The following is a 17500-nucleotide window of genomic DNA, read 5'->3' as shown; positions in this document are numbered from 1 at the left end:
GGCTGGAATGCAATGGAAATGTTTTTGGGGGGAATTCAGTTCATTTGCATGGCAACGAGGGACTTTGCAATTAATTGCAATTCATCTGATCACTCTTCAAAACATTCTGGAGTATATGCAAATTGTCATCATACAAACTGAGGCAGCAGACTTTTTGAAAAATAATATTTGTGTCATTCTCAAAACTTTTGGCCACGACTGTATATGTGTACAGTATTTTACATTTACATTTAAGTCATTTAGCAGACGCTCTTATCCAGAGCGATGTGTTTGGGTCCTTTTCTACAGTTTTAATGGTTCTGTTCTGGTTTCAATACTAATGGTTCTGTTCTGGTTTCAGTTCTAATGGGCCTGTTCTGGTTTCAGTTCTAATGGTTCTGTTCTGGTTTCAATACTAATGGTTCTGTTCTGGTTTCAGTTCTAATGGGTCTGTTCTGGTTTCAGTTCTAATGGGCCTGTTCTGGTTTCAGTTCTAATGGGTCTGTTCTGGTTTCAGTTCTAATGATTCTGTTCTGGTCTCTGTTCTAATGGGTCTGTTCTGGTTTCAATACTAATGGTTCTGTTCTGGTCTCTGTTCTAATGGGTCTGTTCTGTTTTCAGTTCTAATGGGTCTGTTCTGGTTTCAGTTCTAATTATTCTGTTCTGGTTTCTGTTCTAATGGGTCTGTTCTGGTTTCTGTTCTAATGGGCCTGTTCTGGTTTCAGTTCTAATGGTTCTGTTCTGGTTTCAATACTAATGGGTCTGTTCTGGTTTCTGTTCTAATGGGTCTGTTCTGGTTTCTGTTCTAATGGTCTGTTTCTGTTCTAATGGTTCTATTCTGGTTTCAGTTCTAATGGGTCTGTTTGGTTTCTGTTCTAATGGTCTGTTTCTGTTCTAATGGTTCTATTCTGGTTTCAGATCTAATGGGTCTGTTCTGGTTTCAGTTCTAATGGGCCTGTTCTGGTTTCAGTTCTAATGATTCTGTTCTGGTTTCAGTTCTAATGGTTCTATTCTGGTTTCAGTTCTAATGGGTCTGTTCTGGTTTCTGTTCTAATGGTCTGTTTCTGTTCTAATGGTTCTATTCTGGTTTCAGTTCTAATGGGTCTGTTTGGTTTCTGTTCTAATGGTCTGTTTCTGTTCTAATGGTTCTATTCTGGTTTCAGTTCTAATGGGTCTGTTTGGTTTCTGTTCTAATGGTCTGTTTCTGTTCTAATGGTTCTATTCTGGTTTCAGTTCTAATGGTTCTGTTCTGGTTTCAGTTCTAATGGTTCTGTTCTGGTTTCAGTTCTAATGGTTCTATTCTGGTTTCAGTTCTAATGGGTCTGTTCTGGTTTCTGTTCTAATGGTCTGTTTCTGTTCTAATGGTTCTATTCTGGTTTCAGTTCTAATGGTTCTGTTCTGGTTTCTGTTCTAATGGTTCTATTCTGGTTTCGGTTCTAATGGTTCTATTCTGGTTTCTGTTCTAATGGTTCTGTTCTGGTTTCAGTTCTAATGGTTCTATTCTGGTTTCAGTTCTAATGGGTCTGTTCTGGTCCTCAGTGTTGAAGCTGTTGAAGATGGCAACAGGGATGAGGGCTCTACTAGACACTGTGGTTCAGGCCCTGCCTCAGGTAACTATAATACTAATATAATACTGTAGTAGTACTATAGTAATACTGTTGAAGATGGCAACAGGGATGAGAGCTCTACTAGACACTGTGGTTCAGGCCCTGCCTCAGGTAACTATAATATTAATATAATACTGTAGTAGTACTATAGTAATACTGTTGAAGATGGCAACAGGGATGAGGGCTCTACTAGACACTGTGGTTCAGGCCCTGCCTCAGGTAACTATAATATTAATATAATACTGTAGTAGTACTATAGTAATACTGTTGAAGATGGCAACAGGGATGAGGGCTCTACTAGACACTGTGGTTCAGGCCCTGCCTCAGGTAACTATAATATTAATATAATACTGTAGTAGTACTATAGTAATACTGTTGAAGATGGCAACAGGGATGAGAGCTCTACTAGACACTGTGGTTCAGGCCCTGCCTCAGGTAACTATAATATTAATATAATACTGTAGTAGTACTATAGTAATACTGTTGATACTAATACAATACTGTAGTAGTACTATAGTAATACTGTTGAAGATGGCAACAGGGATGAGAGCTCTACTAGACACTGTGGTTCAGGCCCTGCCTCAGGTAACTATAATACTAATATAATACTGTAGTATTACTATAGTAATACTGTTGATACTAATATAATACTGTAGTAGTACTATAGTAATATTGTTGATACTAATATAATACTGTAGTAGTTCTATAGTAATACTGTACTATAGTTCTAATAGGGATGAGGGCCTACTAGACACTGTGGTTCAGGCCCTGCCTCAGGTAACTATAATATTAATATAATACTGTAGTAGTACTATAGTAATACTGTTGAAGATGGCAACAGGGATGAGAGCTCTACTAGACACTGTGGTTCAGGCCCTGCCTCAGGTAACTATAATAATCTGTAATACTGTAGTAGTACTATAGTAATGACTGTTGATACTAATACAATACTGTAGTAGTACTATAATAATACTGTTGAAGATGGCAACAGGGATGAGAGCTCTACTAGACACTGTTTGGCCCTGCAGGTAACTATAATATTAATATAATACTGTAGTAGTACTATAAAATACTGTTGATACTAATACAATACTGTAGTAGTACTATAGTAATACTGTTGAAGATGGCAACAGGGATGGAGCTCTACTAGACACTGTGGTTCAGGCCCTACCTCAGGTAACTATAATATTAATATAATACTGTAGTAGTACTATAGTAATACTGTTGAAGATGGCAACAGGGATGAGGGCTCATAGACACTGTGGTTCAGGCCCTGCCTCAGGTAACTTAATATTAATATAATACTGTAGTAGTACTATAGTAATACTGTTGAAGATGGCAACAGGGATGAGCTCTACTAGACACTGTTCTGGGTTAATATTAATATAATCTGTAGTAGTACTATAGTAATACTGTTGATGGTTCTGTTCTGGTAGTAGTTATAATAATACTGTTGAAGATGGCAACAGGGATGAGGCTCTACTAGACACTGTGAGGCTGCCTCAGGTAACTATAATATAATATAATCTGTTCTAGGTTTCTGTTGAATAATACAATACTGTAAGTACTATGGTAATCTGTTCTGGATTCAGTGAGGGCTCTACTAGACACTGTGGTTCAGGCCCTGCCTCAGGTAACTATAATATTAATATAATACTGTAGTAGTACTATAGTAATACTGTTGATACTAATATAATACTGTAGTAGTACTATAGTAATACTGTTGAAGATGGCAACAGGGATGAGGGCTCTACTAGACACTGTGGTTCAGGCCCTGCCTCAGGTAACTATAATATTAATATAATACTGTAGTAGTACTATAGTAATACTGTTGATACTAATACAATACTGTAGTAGTACTATAGTAATACTGTTGAAGATGGCAACAGAGATGAGGGCTCTACTAGACACTGTGGTTCAGGCCCTGCCTCAGGTAACTATAATACTAATATAATACTGTAGTAGTACTATAGTAATACTGTTGAAGATGGCAACAGGGATGAGGGCTCTACTAGACACTGTGGTTCAGGCTCTACCTCAGGTAACTATAATATAAATATAATACTGTAGTAGTACTATATAATACTGTTGATACTGGGTCTGTAGTAGTACTATAGTAATACTGTTGAAGATGGCAACAGGGATGAGGGCTCTACTAACACTGTGGTTCAGGCCCTGCCTCAGGTAACTATAATATTAATATAATACTGTAGTAGTACTATAATAATACTGTTGATACTAATACAATACTGTAGTAGTACTATAGTAATACTGTTGAAGATGGCAACAGGGATGAGAGCTCTACTAGACACTGTGGTTCAGGCCCTGCCTCAGGTAATAGTACTATAATACTTTATAATAAATCTGTTCTGGTACTAAGATGGCAACAGGGATGAGAGCTCTACTGTTATAATATTAATATAATACTGTAATACTGTCTGAAGATGGCAACAGGGATGAGAGCTCTACTAGACACTGTGGTTCAGGCCCTGCCTCAGGTAACTATAATATTAATATAATACTGTAGTAGTACTATAGTAATACTGTTGATACTAATACAATACTGTAGTAGTACTATAGTAATACTGTTGAAGATGGCAACAGGGATGAGAGCTCTACTAGACACTGTGGTTCAGGCCCTGCCTCAGGTAACTATAATATTAATATAATACTGTAGTAGTACTATAGTAATACTGTTGATACTAATACAATACTGTAGTAGTATTATAGTAATACTGGGGATGGCATTATGAGGGCTCTACTAGACACTGTGGTTCAGGCCCTGCCTCAGGTAACTATAATATTAATATAATACTGTAGTAGTACTATAGTAATACTGTTGATACTAATACAATACTGTAGTAGTACTATAGTAATACTGTTGAAGATGGCAACAGGGATGAGGGCTCTACTAGACACTGTGGTTCAGGCCCTGCCTCAGGTAACTATAATATTAATATAATACTGTAGTAGTACTATAGTAATACTGTTGATACTAATACAATACTGTAGTAGTACTATAGTAATACTGTTGAAGATGGCAACAGAGATGAGGGCTCTACTAGACACTGTGGTTCAGGCCCTGCCTCAGGTAACTATAATACTAATATAATACTGTAGTAGTACTATAGTAATACTGTTGAAGATGGCAACTAGGGATGAATAGACACTGTGGTTCAGGCTCTACCTCAGGTAACTATAATATTAATATAATACTGTAGTAGTACTATAGTAATACTGTTGATACTAATACAATACTGTAGTAGTACTTAGTAATAATGTTGAAGATCTGGGATGAGGGCTCTACTAGAATGTGGTTCAGGCCCTGCCTCAGGTAACTATAATATTAATATAATACTGTAGTATTACTATAGTAATACTGTTGATGGTTCTAATACAATACTGTAGTAGTACTATAGTAATACTGTTGAAGATGGCAACAGGGGTGAGAGCTTACTAGACACTGTGGTTCAGGCCCTGCCTCAGGTGTTATAATAATACTGTCTAGTACTATAGTAATACTGTTGATACTAATACAATACTGTATAGTACTATAGTAATACTGTTGAAGATGGCAACAGGGGATGAGAGCTCTATAACACTGTGGTTCAGGCCCTGCCTCAGGTAACTTAATATTAATATAATACTGTAGTAGTACTAAGTAATACTGTTGATACTAATACAATACTGTAGTAGTACTATAGTAATACTGTTGAAGATGGCAACAGGGATGAGAGCTCTACTAGACACTGTGGTTCAGGCCCTGCCTCATAACTATACTATTAATATAATACTGTAGTTATATAGTAATACTATGTTGATACTAATACAATACTGTAGTAGTACTATAGTAATACTGTTGAAGATGGCAACAGGGATGAGAGCTCTACTAGACACTGTGGTTCAGGCCCTGGGTAACTTAATAAATATAATCTGTAGTAGTACTATAGTTACTGTTGAATAATACAATACTGGTAGTACTATAGTAATACTGTTGAAGATGGCAACAGGGATGTCTACTAGACACTGTGGTTCAGGCCCTGCCTCAGGTAACTATAATATTAATATAATACTGTAGTAGTACTATAGTAATACTGTTGATACTAATACAATACTGTAGTAGTACTATAGTAATACTGTTGAAGATGGCAACAGAGATGAGGGCTCTACTAGACACTGTGGTTCAGGCCCTGCCTCAGGTAACTATAATACTAATATAATACTGTAGTAGTACTATAGTAATACTGTTGAAGATGGCAACAGGGATGAGGGCTCTACTAGACACTGTGGTTCAGGCTCTACCTCAGGTAACTATAATATTAATATAATACTGTAGTAGTACTATAGTAATACTGTTGATACTAATACAATACTGTAGTAGTACTATAGTAATACTGTTGAAGATGGCAACAGGGATGAGGGCTCTACTAGACACTGTGGTTCAGGCCCTGCCTCAGGTAACTATAATATTAATATAATACTGTAGTATTACTTATAATACTGTGGATACTAATACAATACTGTAGTAGTACTATAGTAATACTGTTGAAGATGGCAACAGGGATGAGAGCTCTACTAGACACTGTGGTTCAGGCCCTGCCTCAGGTAACTATAATATTAATATAATACTGTAGTAGTACTATAGTAATACTGTTGATATTAATACAATACTGTAGTAGTACTATAGTAATACTGTTGAAGATGGCAACAGGGATGAGAGCTCTACTAGACACTGTGGTTCAGGCCCTGCCTCAGGTAACTATAATATTAATATAATACTGTAGTAGTACTATAGTAATACTGTTGATACTAATACAATACTGTAGTAGTATAAGGGATGAGGGCTCTACTAGACACTGTGGTTCAGGCCCTGCCTCAGGTAACTATACTATTAATATAATACTGTAGTAGTATAAGTAATATGTTGAAGATGGCAGTAATACTGTTGATACTAATACAATACTGTAGTAGTACTATAGTAATACTGTTGAAGATGGCAACAGGGATGAGAGCTCTACTAGACACTGTGGTTCAGGCCCTGCCTCAGGTAACTATAATATTAATATAATACTGTAGTAGTACTATAGTAATACTGTTGATACTAATACAATACTGTAGTAGTACTATAGTAATACTGTTGAAGATGGCAACAGGGATGAGGGCTCTACTAGACACTGTGGTTCAGGCCCTGCCTCAGGTAACTATAATATTAATATAATACTGTAGTAGTACTATAGTAATACTGTTGATACTAATACAATACTGTAGTAGTACTATAGTAATACTGTTGAAGATGGCAACAGGGATGAGAGCTCTACTAGACACTGTGGTTCAGGCTCTACCTCAGGTAACTATAATACTAATATAATACTGTCAGTTATTAATCTGACTAGTAATACTGTTGATAATCTGTCTGGGTGTTATAATACTGTAGTATAATACTACTAGTAATATTGTTGATACTAATATAATACTGTAGTAGTACTATAGTAATACTGTTAAAGATCTGTCTGGGTGTTATAATAATCTGTCTGGGTCTAATAATAATCTGTCTGGGTGTTATAATAATCTGACTGGGTGTTATAATAATCTGTCTGGGTGTTATAATAATCTGGCTGGGTGTTATAATAATCTGTCTGGGTGTTATAATATTCTGTCTGGGTGTTATAATAATCTGTCTGGGTGTTATAATAATCTGTCTGGGTGTTATAATGATCTGTCTGGGTGTTATAATAATCTGACTGGGTGTTATAATAATCTGAGTGGGTGTTATAATAATCTGACTGGGTGTTATAATAATCTGTCTGGGTATTATAATAATCTGTCTGGGTGGTATAATAATCTGTCTGGGTGTTATAATAATCTGTCTGGGTGTTATAATAATCTGTCTGGGTGTTATAATAATCTGTCTGGGTGTTATAATAATCTGTCTGGGTGTTATAATAATCTGTCTGGGTGTTATAATAATCTGATAATAATCTGGGTGTTATAATAATCTGTCTGGGTATTATAATAATCTGTCTGGGTGTTATAATAATCTGTCTGGGTGTTATAATAATCTGTCTGGGTGTTATAATAATCTGTCTGGGTGTTATAATAATCTGTCTGGGTGTTATAATAATCTGTCTGGGTCTGTTATAATAATCTGTCTGGGTGTTATAATAATCTGTCTGGGTTATTATAATAATAATCTGTCTGGGTGTTATAATAATCTGTCTGGGTGTTATAATAATCTGTCTGGGTGTTATAATAATCTGTCTGGGTGTTATAATAATCTGTCTGGGTGTTATAATAATCTGTCTGGGTGTTATAATAATCTGTCTGGGTGTTATAATAATCTGACTGGGTGTTATAATAATCTGTCTGGGTGTTATAATAATCTGTCTGATAATGTTGTTATAATAATCTGTCTGGGTGTTATAATAATCTGTCTGGGTGTTATAATAATCTGTCTGGGTGTTATAATAATCTGTCTGGGTGTTATAATAATCTGTCTGTGTTATAATAATCTGTCTGGGTGTTATAATAATCTGTCTCTGTCTGGTGTTATAATAATCTGACTGGGTGTTATAATAATCTGTCTGGGTGTTATAATAATCTGTCTGGGTGTTATAATAATCTGTCTGGGTGTTATAATAATCTGTCTGGGTGTTATAATAATCTGTCTGGGTGTTATAATAATCTGTCTGGGTGTTATAATAATCTGTCTGTGTTATAATAATCTGACTGGTGTTATAATAATCTGACTGGGTGTTATAATAATCTGTCTGGGTGTTATAATAATCTGTCTGGGTGTTATAATAATCTGTCTGGGTGTTATAATAATCTGTCTGGGTGTTATAATAATCTGTCTGGGTGTTATAATAATCTGTCTGGGTGTTATAATAATCTGTCTGGGTGTTATAATAATCTGTCTGGGTGTTATAATAATCTGTCTGGGTGTTATAATAATCTGACTGGGTGTTATAATAATCTGACTGGGTGTTATAATAATCTCTGGGTGTTATAATAATCTGTCTGGGTGTTATAATAATCTGTCTGGTGTTATAATAATCTGTCTGGGTGTTATAATAATCTGACTGGGTGTTATAATAATCTGACTGGGTGTTATAATAATCTGACTGGGTGTTATAATAATCTGTCTGGGTGTTATAATAATCTGTCTGGGTGTTATAATAATCTGTCTGGGTGTTATAATAATCTGTCTGGGTGTTATAATAATCTGTCTGGGTGTTATAATAATCTGTCTGGGTGTTATAATAATCTGTCTGGGTGTTATAATAATCTGTCTGGGTGTTATAATAATAATCGTCTGGGTGTTATAATAATCTGTCTGGGTGTTATAATAATCTGTCTGGGTGTTATAATAATCTGTCTCCCTTATAATAATCTGTCTGGGTGTTATAATAATCTGTCTGGGTGTTATAATAATCTGTCTGGGTGTTATAATAATCTGACTCTGGGTGTTATAATAATCTGTCTGGGTGTTATAATAATCTGTCTGGGTGTTATAATAATCTGTCTGGGTGTTATAATAATCTGTCTGGGTGTTATAATAATCTGTCTGGGTGTTATAATAATCTGTCTGGGTATTATAATAATCTGTCTGGGTGTTATAATAATCTGTCTGGGTGTTATAATAATCTGTCTGGGTGTTATAATAATCTGTCTGGGTGTTATAATAATCTGTCTGGGTGTTATAATAATCTGTCTGGGTGTTATAATAATCTGTCTGGGTGTTATAATAATCTGTCTGGGTGTTATAATAATCTGTCTGGGTGTTATAATAATCTGTCTGGGTGTTATAATAATCTGTCTGGGTGTTATAATAATCTGTCTGGGTGTTATAATAATCTGTCTGGGTGTTATAATAATCTGACTGGGTGTTATAATAATCTGTCTGGGTGTTATAATAATCTGTCTGGGTGTTATAATAATCTGGTCTGGGTGTTATAATAATCTGTCTGGGTGTTATAATAATCTGTCTGGGTGTTATAATAATCTGTCTGGGTGTTATAATAATCTGTCTGGGTGTTATAATAATCTGTTGGGTGTTATAATAATCTGTCTGGGTGTTATAATAATCTGTCTGGGTGTTATAATAATCTGTCTGGGTGTTATAATAATCTGTCTGGGTGTTATAATAATCTGTCTGGGTGTTATAATAATCTGTCTGGGTATTATAATAATCTGTCTGGGTGTTATAATAATCTGACTGGGTGTTATAATAATCTGACTGGGTGTTATAATAATCTGTCTGGGTGTTATAATAATCTGTGCTGGGTGTTATAATAATCTGTCTGGGTGTTAATAATCTATCCTGTATAATAATCTGTCTGGGTATTATAATAATCTGTCTGGGTCTTATAATAATCTGACTGGGTGTTATAATAATCTGACTGGGTGTTATAATAATCTGTCTGGGTGTTATAATAATCTGTCTGGGTGTTATAATAATTTCTGGGTGTTATAATAATCTGTCTGGGTTAATTATAATAATTTCTGGCTGGGTTTTATAATAATCTGTCTGGGTGTTATAATAATCTGTCTCTTTGTTATAATAATCTGGCTGGGTGTTATAATAATCTGTCCTCCCTGTTATAATCCCTGTCTGGGTGTTATAATAATCTGTCTGGGTCCCTATAATAATCTGACTGGGTCCAATCTGTTGGGTGTTATAATAACCTGACTGGGTGTTATAATAATCTGTCTGGGTGTTATAATAATCTGTCTGGGTATTATAATAATCTGTCTCCCTGTTATAATAATCTGACTGGGTGTTATAACAATCTGACTGGGTATGTTATTCTATCCTGTATTATAATATATTCTCTAGGTGGGGAATCTGGGTGGGTGTTATAATAATCTGTATTTTAATCTATCCTGTATTATAATATATTCTGTGTCTCTAGGTGGGAATCTGGGTCTCCTCTTCATGTTGCTGTTCTTCATCTATGCAGCACTCCAGCTGTTTGACAACTGGGTCAGTCACAGTGCTGTGAAGGTGAACTGTTTCATTTACGCTGATGAGCTGTTGAGTTGATTTCCCCTGAAATTAATCCGTCTTCCTTCTCCCTATTTTCTCTCTCTTTTTTTCCCCCCTCGCTCTCTTTCTCTCTTTCTCTGTCTCTTTCTTTCTCCTCCCCCTCCCTCCCTCCCTCCCTCCCTCCCCCTCCCTCCCTCCCTCCCTCCCTCCCTCCCTCCCTCCCTCCCTCCCTCCCTCCCTCCCTCCCTCCCTCCCCCTCCCTCCCTCCCTCCCTCCTCCCTCTCCCTCCTCCCTCCCTCCCTCCCTCCCTCCCTCCCTCCCTCCCTCCCTCCCTCCCTCCCTCCCCCCCTCCCTCCCTCCCTCCCTCCCTCCCCTCCCTCCCCCTCCCTCCCTCCTCTCACCCCACTCTCCCTCTCTCTCTCCCCCTCTCTTTTCTCCTCCCCTCACACCCCCTTCCCATCTCTCTCTCTATATATCACCCCACTACCCCCTTTCACGTGTTCTCTGTGCTTATAGAGTGTTCCGAGGAGAACCCGTGTGAGGGTCTGAGTCGCCACGCCACGTTCCAGAACTTTGGCATGGCGTTCCTCACCTTGTTCCGCGTTTCCACCGGTGACAACTGGAATGGAATTATGAAGGTAAACTACCCAATCAGAGAGTGGTAGTCGACCAATCAGCTATGTCAGATCACCGGTTTCCACCGGTGACAACTGGAATGGAATTATGAAGGTAAACTACCCAATCAGAGAGTGATAGTCGACCAATCAGCTATGTCAGATCACCGGTTTCCACCGGTGACAACTGGAATGGAATTATGAAGGTAAACTACCCAATCAGAGAGTGATAGTCGACCAATCAGCTATGTCAGATCACCGGTTTCCACCGGTGACAACTGGAATGGAATTATGAAGGTAAACTACCCAATCAGAGAGTGATAGTCGACCAATCAGCTATGTCAGATCACAGCTTTGGGGGAAAACAGGGTTTAGTTGTACCTTGTTGTTGTTCCAGGCACAGAGGGGAAAACCCCCCTCATTAATACAAAATGAAGACTGCTACTGAATTCAGACATTCTTCTTGCTTTTACACAGGGTTCTCATCCTTCTTTACAGGTCCCGTCGTGGACGTTCTATTAAAACAAATATCTACATATTATTTTTACTCTCCAATTTCAATCCTGATCTCGTCTCATCGCTGCAACTCCCCAACGGGCTCGGGAGGTGAAGGTCGAGTCACGCGTCCTCCCCGAAAAACATGACCCACCAAAACTTTGCTTCTTTAACACCCCGACCCGCTTTAACCCAGAAGCACCAACGTGTCGATGGGAAACACCGTTCAACTGACAACAGGAGTCGGCCTGCAGGCGCCCGGCCCGCCACAAGGAGTCGCTAGAGTGCGATGAGCCATGTAAACCTCCCCTAAACGAAGCTGGGACAATTGTGCCCCGCCCTATGGGACTCCTGGTCACTGCTGATTGTGCCTGGGATCGAAACCGGGTCTGTAGTGACGGTCCTCAAGCACTGCGATGCACTGCCTTAGACCGCTGCGCCACTCGGGAGTCATGCGTGTGGAGCTTCTATTTAAGGCTTGGAGCTGGCATTGTTTGAAGAACACAGAACACAGAACACAGAACACACACACACACACAGAACACACACACAGAACAAAGAACATACACACACACACACAGAACACACACACAGAACACAGAACATACACACACACAGAACACAGAACACAGAACACACACACAGAACACAGAACACACAGAACACAAGAACACACACACAGAACAAAGAACATACACACACAGAACAAAGAACATACACACACACACAGAACACACACACAGAACACACAACACAGAACACAGAACATACACACACAGAACACAGAACACACACACAGAACACAGAACACACACACACACACAGAACACACACACAGAACAAAGAACATACACACACAGAACAAAGAACATACACACACAGAACACAGAACACACACACACAGAACAAAGAACATACACACACAGAACAAAGAACATACACACACAGAACACAGAACACACACACACAGAACAAAGAACACAGAACACACACACAGAACACAGAACACAAGACACACACACACAGAACACATGCACAGAACACAGAACATACACACAGAACACAGACACAGAACACAGGACACACATACAGAACACAGAACAAAGAACACACACACAGAACACATGCACAGAACACAGAACACATGCACAGAACACAGAACACATGCACAGAACACAGAACACTGTTCCCAGATGTCTGTCAGTGGAACCTGATTCATAACCTAGTAAAACAACATGGAATGTTTTTCGAACCTACACGGAACGTTGAGGGAACCAGAGATATTTATCTGAATCGCTCATTGGCTAAAACCATCTCTCTTCCCCCGGGTAATTGGTAATTGGCTGTTATCCAAGTCAGTCAGACACTCTGGCTCTCTGATAGGCTTGGCTCTGTGTGTCTTGTGCCAACAGACAGGCTGTGGCTCAACTCAATGGCTCCACCTGGTGGTCAGGACTGGAGTTACAGCCTGAGAAACACAATACAACGTAATGCCATCATTCTACACAAGAAGCTCTGTTGGCATGAAAAGCATGGACAATGACATTGTGTAACAGTATAAGTTTCGTCCCCTCGCCCCGACCCGGGCTCGAACCAGGGACCCTCTGCACACATCAACAACTGACACCCACAAAGCATCGTTACCCATCTCTCCACAAATGCTGCGGCTCTTGCTGAGCAAGGGGAACAACTACTTCTATTAGCGCCGCACCACCGCTAACTAAGCTAGCCATTTCACATCGGTTACAAAGGCTCAGCATTGTTTGTATGAAATATACGTTTTCTTAAAAAGTTCCAAACAGATCAATGCTACGGGCCTCCTGTCCTTCAGTAAACGACAGTCCCCATTTTCTGGTGTCCTCAAGCATCTTGACAGAAACTACAACCTCGTTGTCATATTTGAGTAAAAGCAAAGATACATTTTAATAGAAAAATGACTTAAGTGAAAGTCACACAGTAAAATACTACTTTTTTAATATATATTTTTTTAATATACTTTAGAATCAAAAAGTGAATTTAATCTCTAAAATATACTTAAGTATCAAAAGTAGTAATCTGTTGCTCTGTCTTCGGGAGGATGTGTCTTTCTCAACCCTCTTGTCGTCTGAGCTACCTGTCCCAATAGTATCATCCCTCTGTCCCCTCAGGACACGCTGCGGGACTGTCGTCCAGAGGACCGCTCCTGTCTGTCCTACCTTCCTCTTGTCGTCTGAGCTACCTGTCCCAATAGTATCATCCCTCTGTCCCCTCAGGACACGCTGCGGGACTGTCGTCCAGAGGACCGTTCCTGTCTGTCCTACCTTCCTCTTGTCGTCTGAGCTACCTGTCCCAATAGTATCATCCCTCTGTCCCCTCAGGACACGCTGCGGGACTGTCGTCCAGAGAACCGTTCCTGTCTGTCCTACCTTCCTCTTGTCGTCTGAGCTACCTGTCCCAATAGTATCATCCCTCTGTCCCCTCAGGACACGCTGCGGGACTGTCGTCCAGAGGACCGTTCCTGTCTGTCCTACCTCCCTCTGGTTTCTCCGGTCTACTTCGTGACCTTCGTCCTGACGGCCCAGTTCGTGCTGGTCAACGTGGTGGTGGCGGTGTTGATGAAACACCTCGAGGAGAGCAACAAGGAGGCACAGGAGGAGGCAGAGGAGGAGGCCAAGGAGGAGGAGGCGCGTCAGGAGGAGGCCAGGCAACAGGAGGCCAGGCAAGAGGAGGCGCGACAGGAGGCCATTTGTCCCTTTAGCAACGCCACAGTGTGCGGCGTGGAATCATCTGGACAGGTATGGAGATGGATCGCCTGTAGGTGGACCTAACCACAGATCTAGGGTCAGATCAGCTTCCCGTCAGTCCTTAACTGTCAGGGGGGGGGGCTAACCACAGGTCTAGGGTCAGATCAGCTTCCCGTCAGTCCTTAACTGTCAGGGGGGCTAACCACAGATCTAGGGTCAGATCAGCTTCCGTCAATCCTTAACTGTCAGGGGGCTAACCACAGATCTAGGGTCAGATCAGCTTCCCGTCAGTCCTAACCACAGGTCTAGGGTCAGAACTTCCCGTGTCCTTAACTGTCGGGGGGCTAACCACAGGTCTAGGGTCAGGCCTCCCGTCTAGGGGGGCTAACCAGATCAGCTTCCCGTCAGTCCTTAACTGTCAGGGGGGTGGTGGTGGTCTAGGGTCAGATCAGCTTCCCGTCATGAAACTGTCAGGGGGCTAACCAAGGTCTAGGGTCAATATATGCCATTTAGCTGTCGCCACAGGTCTATCAGATCAGCTTCCCGACTTACAGTCATGTGGTGGGTCAGATCAGCTTCCCGACAGTCCTTAACTGTGTGGTGGTGGTGGAACAGTATGAAATGGTGACAGTGATGATTGTTATGGTTACGGTACGGTCCCGTGTGGCTCAGTTTGGTTGAGCCAAGGCACTTACAACTCCAGGGTTGTGGTTTTGATTCCCTGGGGAGGGGAACAGTATGAAAATGTATCCACTCACTCCTTCCTGTAAGTCACTGTGGATAAGAGAATCTGCTAAATGACTAAAAGTTCAATAAAATGAGGAAGATGACGTTCATGGTCGTGTTTTTGTCCCAGGTTGTGGAAGAAGAGCGTTGTCGTGGTAGCCTGCTGACGGCGGGCCGGCCGTCTCTGTCTCGTATGATGTCTCTGCCTAGCGACAGCTACATGCTCCGCCCCCTACAGCCTCTCGGACACACCCGCTACCCTCCCATTGGCCACGACACCTACAAGGGATGCGGTTTCTCAGGTAACCATCCCTCAGAGTTCTATCTCTCAGTGTTCTATCTCTCAGTGTTCTATCTCTCAGTGTTCTATCTCTCAGAGTTCTAGGTCTCAGGGTTCTAGGTCTCAGTGTTCTAGGTCTCAGTGTTCTATCTCTCAGAGTTCTATCTCTCAGAGTTCTAGGTCTCAGAGGTCTATCTCTCAGATTTATAGGTCTCGGAGTTCTATCTCTCAGAGTTCTATCTCTCAGAGTTCTAGGTCTCAGGGTTCTAGGTGTCAGGGTTCTAGGTCTCAGAGTTCAAGGTGTCAGAGTTCTAGGTCTCTCTCTCTGTCTCCTAGGTTCTGTCTACTCCATGGGTTCTAGCGGAGCAGGATCCCTACTGCAGGTCCCGGGGGCGTTACCGTCTGGAAGCCACGCATCCCTCAGCTCCAGGGGCTCCAGCTGCAGACCCACAGTCAGGCTCAGCCCCTCCCACAGCGTAGACAGACACTCCCTCTCCATGGCGAGACACACCCCCAGGAGGCCTGGCCACGTTGACAGCAGACGGGCCTCTTATATCCACAGCCCCTCCCACAGTATGGACACACATAGTTACAGACTCAGCCCTGCTCAGAGCATCGACAGAGACTCCTCCCGTTACCTCGATAGACACGCCCCTTATATCCACAGCCCCTCCCACAGCATGGACAGTAGACACACCCCTTATATCCACAGCCCCTCCCACAGCATGGACAGTAGACATCGATATCCACAGCCCCTCCCACAGCATGGACAGAAGACACACCCTCATATGGATAGACACGCCCTTATATCCACAGCCCCTCCCACAGCATGGACAGTAGACACACAGTAGCCCCGCAAACAGCATCAATAGACACACCTCTTATATGAGTAGCCCATCCCAGCCCCTCCCAGCTCCTCCCTCGGTGTGAGAAGACAGCTGGAGACAGGTAGACACGCCCAGGAAGCACATTAATGTCATGTTCTGCGAGCCCTTGCATGCGAAATGTTTTGTGTTAGCAGCATCAATAGACACACCAGGCTTATAGTTGTTAGAATGTTTTGTGTTAGCCCATCCCAGGCAGCATGGACAGACAGCCGGGACCCAGCTCCTCCAGGCCAGATCGGTGTGAGAAGACAGCTGAGGAGACAGGTATGTTTTGTGTTAGAACTGCAGCTTTTTCCCAGGCAGCACATGTTTTGTGTTAGCTGGGAACTTTCCCTGGATGTTTTGTGTTAGCTGGGAACGAAGTCGTCTGTTTGTTTTGTGTTAGCTGGGAACTTTACAGTCCAGGCCAGATCGAGTTGTTAGAATGTTTTGTGTTAGCTGGGAACTTTACAGTCCAGGCCAGATCGAGTTGTTAGAATGTTTTGTGTTAGCTGGGAACTTTACAGTCCAGGCCAGATCGAGTTGTTAGAATGTTTTGTGTTAGCTGGGAACTTTACAGTCCAGGCCAGATCGAGTTGTTAGAATGTTTTGTGTTAGCTGGGAACTTTACAGTCCAGGCCAGATTTAAATTTCATTCACCTTCAACTGTCATTAATTCAATGTTCAAACATTGTGTTCAAAACAGTCCCAGTGACCTCTGACCCTCTGTTTCCTGTCTCTACTTCCTACTTCCTGTCTGTTCGTAGGAGGCGGTGCGTTGTGACTCTGAGGACCTGAGCTGCAGTTCCACCGACGATCTGCGGGGAGGGAGCTCTGTCGACGGCACCCACCTCACCGTACCCAGCATGCACCTCTCACCGCTACCCAGCCTGCCCCTGGTGGTAACACACACCTGGACGTACACCACCCCTCCTCGCCGTCCCGCGCCCCCCGAGGACGCACCTCCAGCCACACACACACCGTACACACACTGCGTCACACACACAGTCAGAGGGTTATATCTACCAGAGGACACAGTAGGAGCCACAGTGATAGCAGGCCCCAGCGGCCCCCCAGCCCTCAGATCTCCACCCCTCAGACGACAGACAACCCACAGACACCCCAGAGGCCTGAGATACCCCAGACCCCAGGTCCCAGCCTCACCCTCGCTCTCTGCTCTGGAGGTCCCAGCCTGTCCCTCTCCTCCCCCTCCACACCTCAACC

The 17500-nt window shown here is 41.7% G+C and overlaps 1 protein-coding gene across 1 annotated transcript in view; it reads left to right on the top strand.

Annotated features, from left to right (window-relative positions):
* The window catches only part of cacna1hb (calcium channel, voltage-dependent, T type, alpha 1H subunit b), a 200210-nt gene that overhangs the window by 181719 nt on the left and 991 nt on the right, over positions 1 to 17500 (top strand). The window contains 7 exon segments of the mRNA XM_052515078.1: positions 1519 to 1614; positions 10499 to 10573; positions 11089 to 11210; positions 14144 to 14455; positions 15261 to 15432; positions 15747 to 16246; positions 17044 to 17178. Coding sequence (XP_052371038.1) covers positions 1519 to 1614; positions 10499 to 10573; positions 11089 to 11210; positions 14144 to 14455; positions 15261 to 15432; positions 15747 to 16246; positions 17044 to 17178 — 1412 coding nt within the window.

The sequence above is a fragment of the Oncorhynchus keta genome, unplaced genomic scaffold, assembly GCF_023373465.1.
Source record: "Oncorhynchus keta strain PuntledgeMale-10-30-2019 unplaced genomic scaffold, Oket_V2 Un_scaffold_21284_pilon_pilon, whole genome shotgun sequence".
NCBI lineage: Eukaryota > Metazoa > Chordata > Actinopteri > Salmoniformes > Salmonidae > Oncorhynchus > Oncorhynchus keta.
Note: the sequence above shows the minus strand (reverse complement) of the source record. Positions and strands in the feature narration are given on the sequence as shown.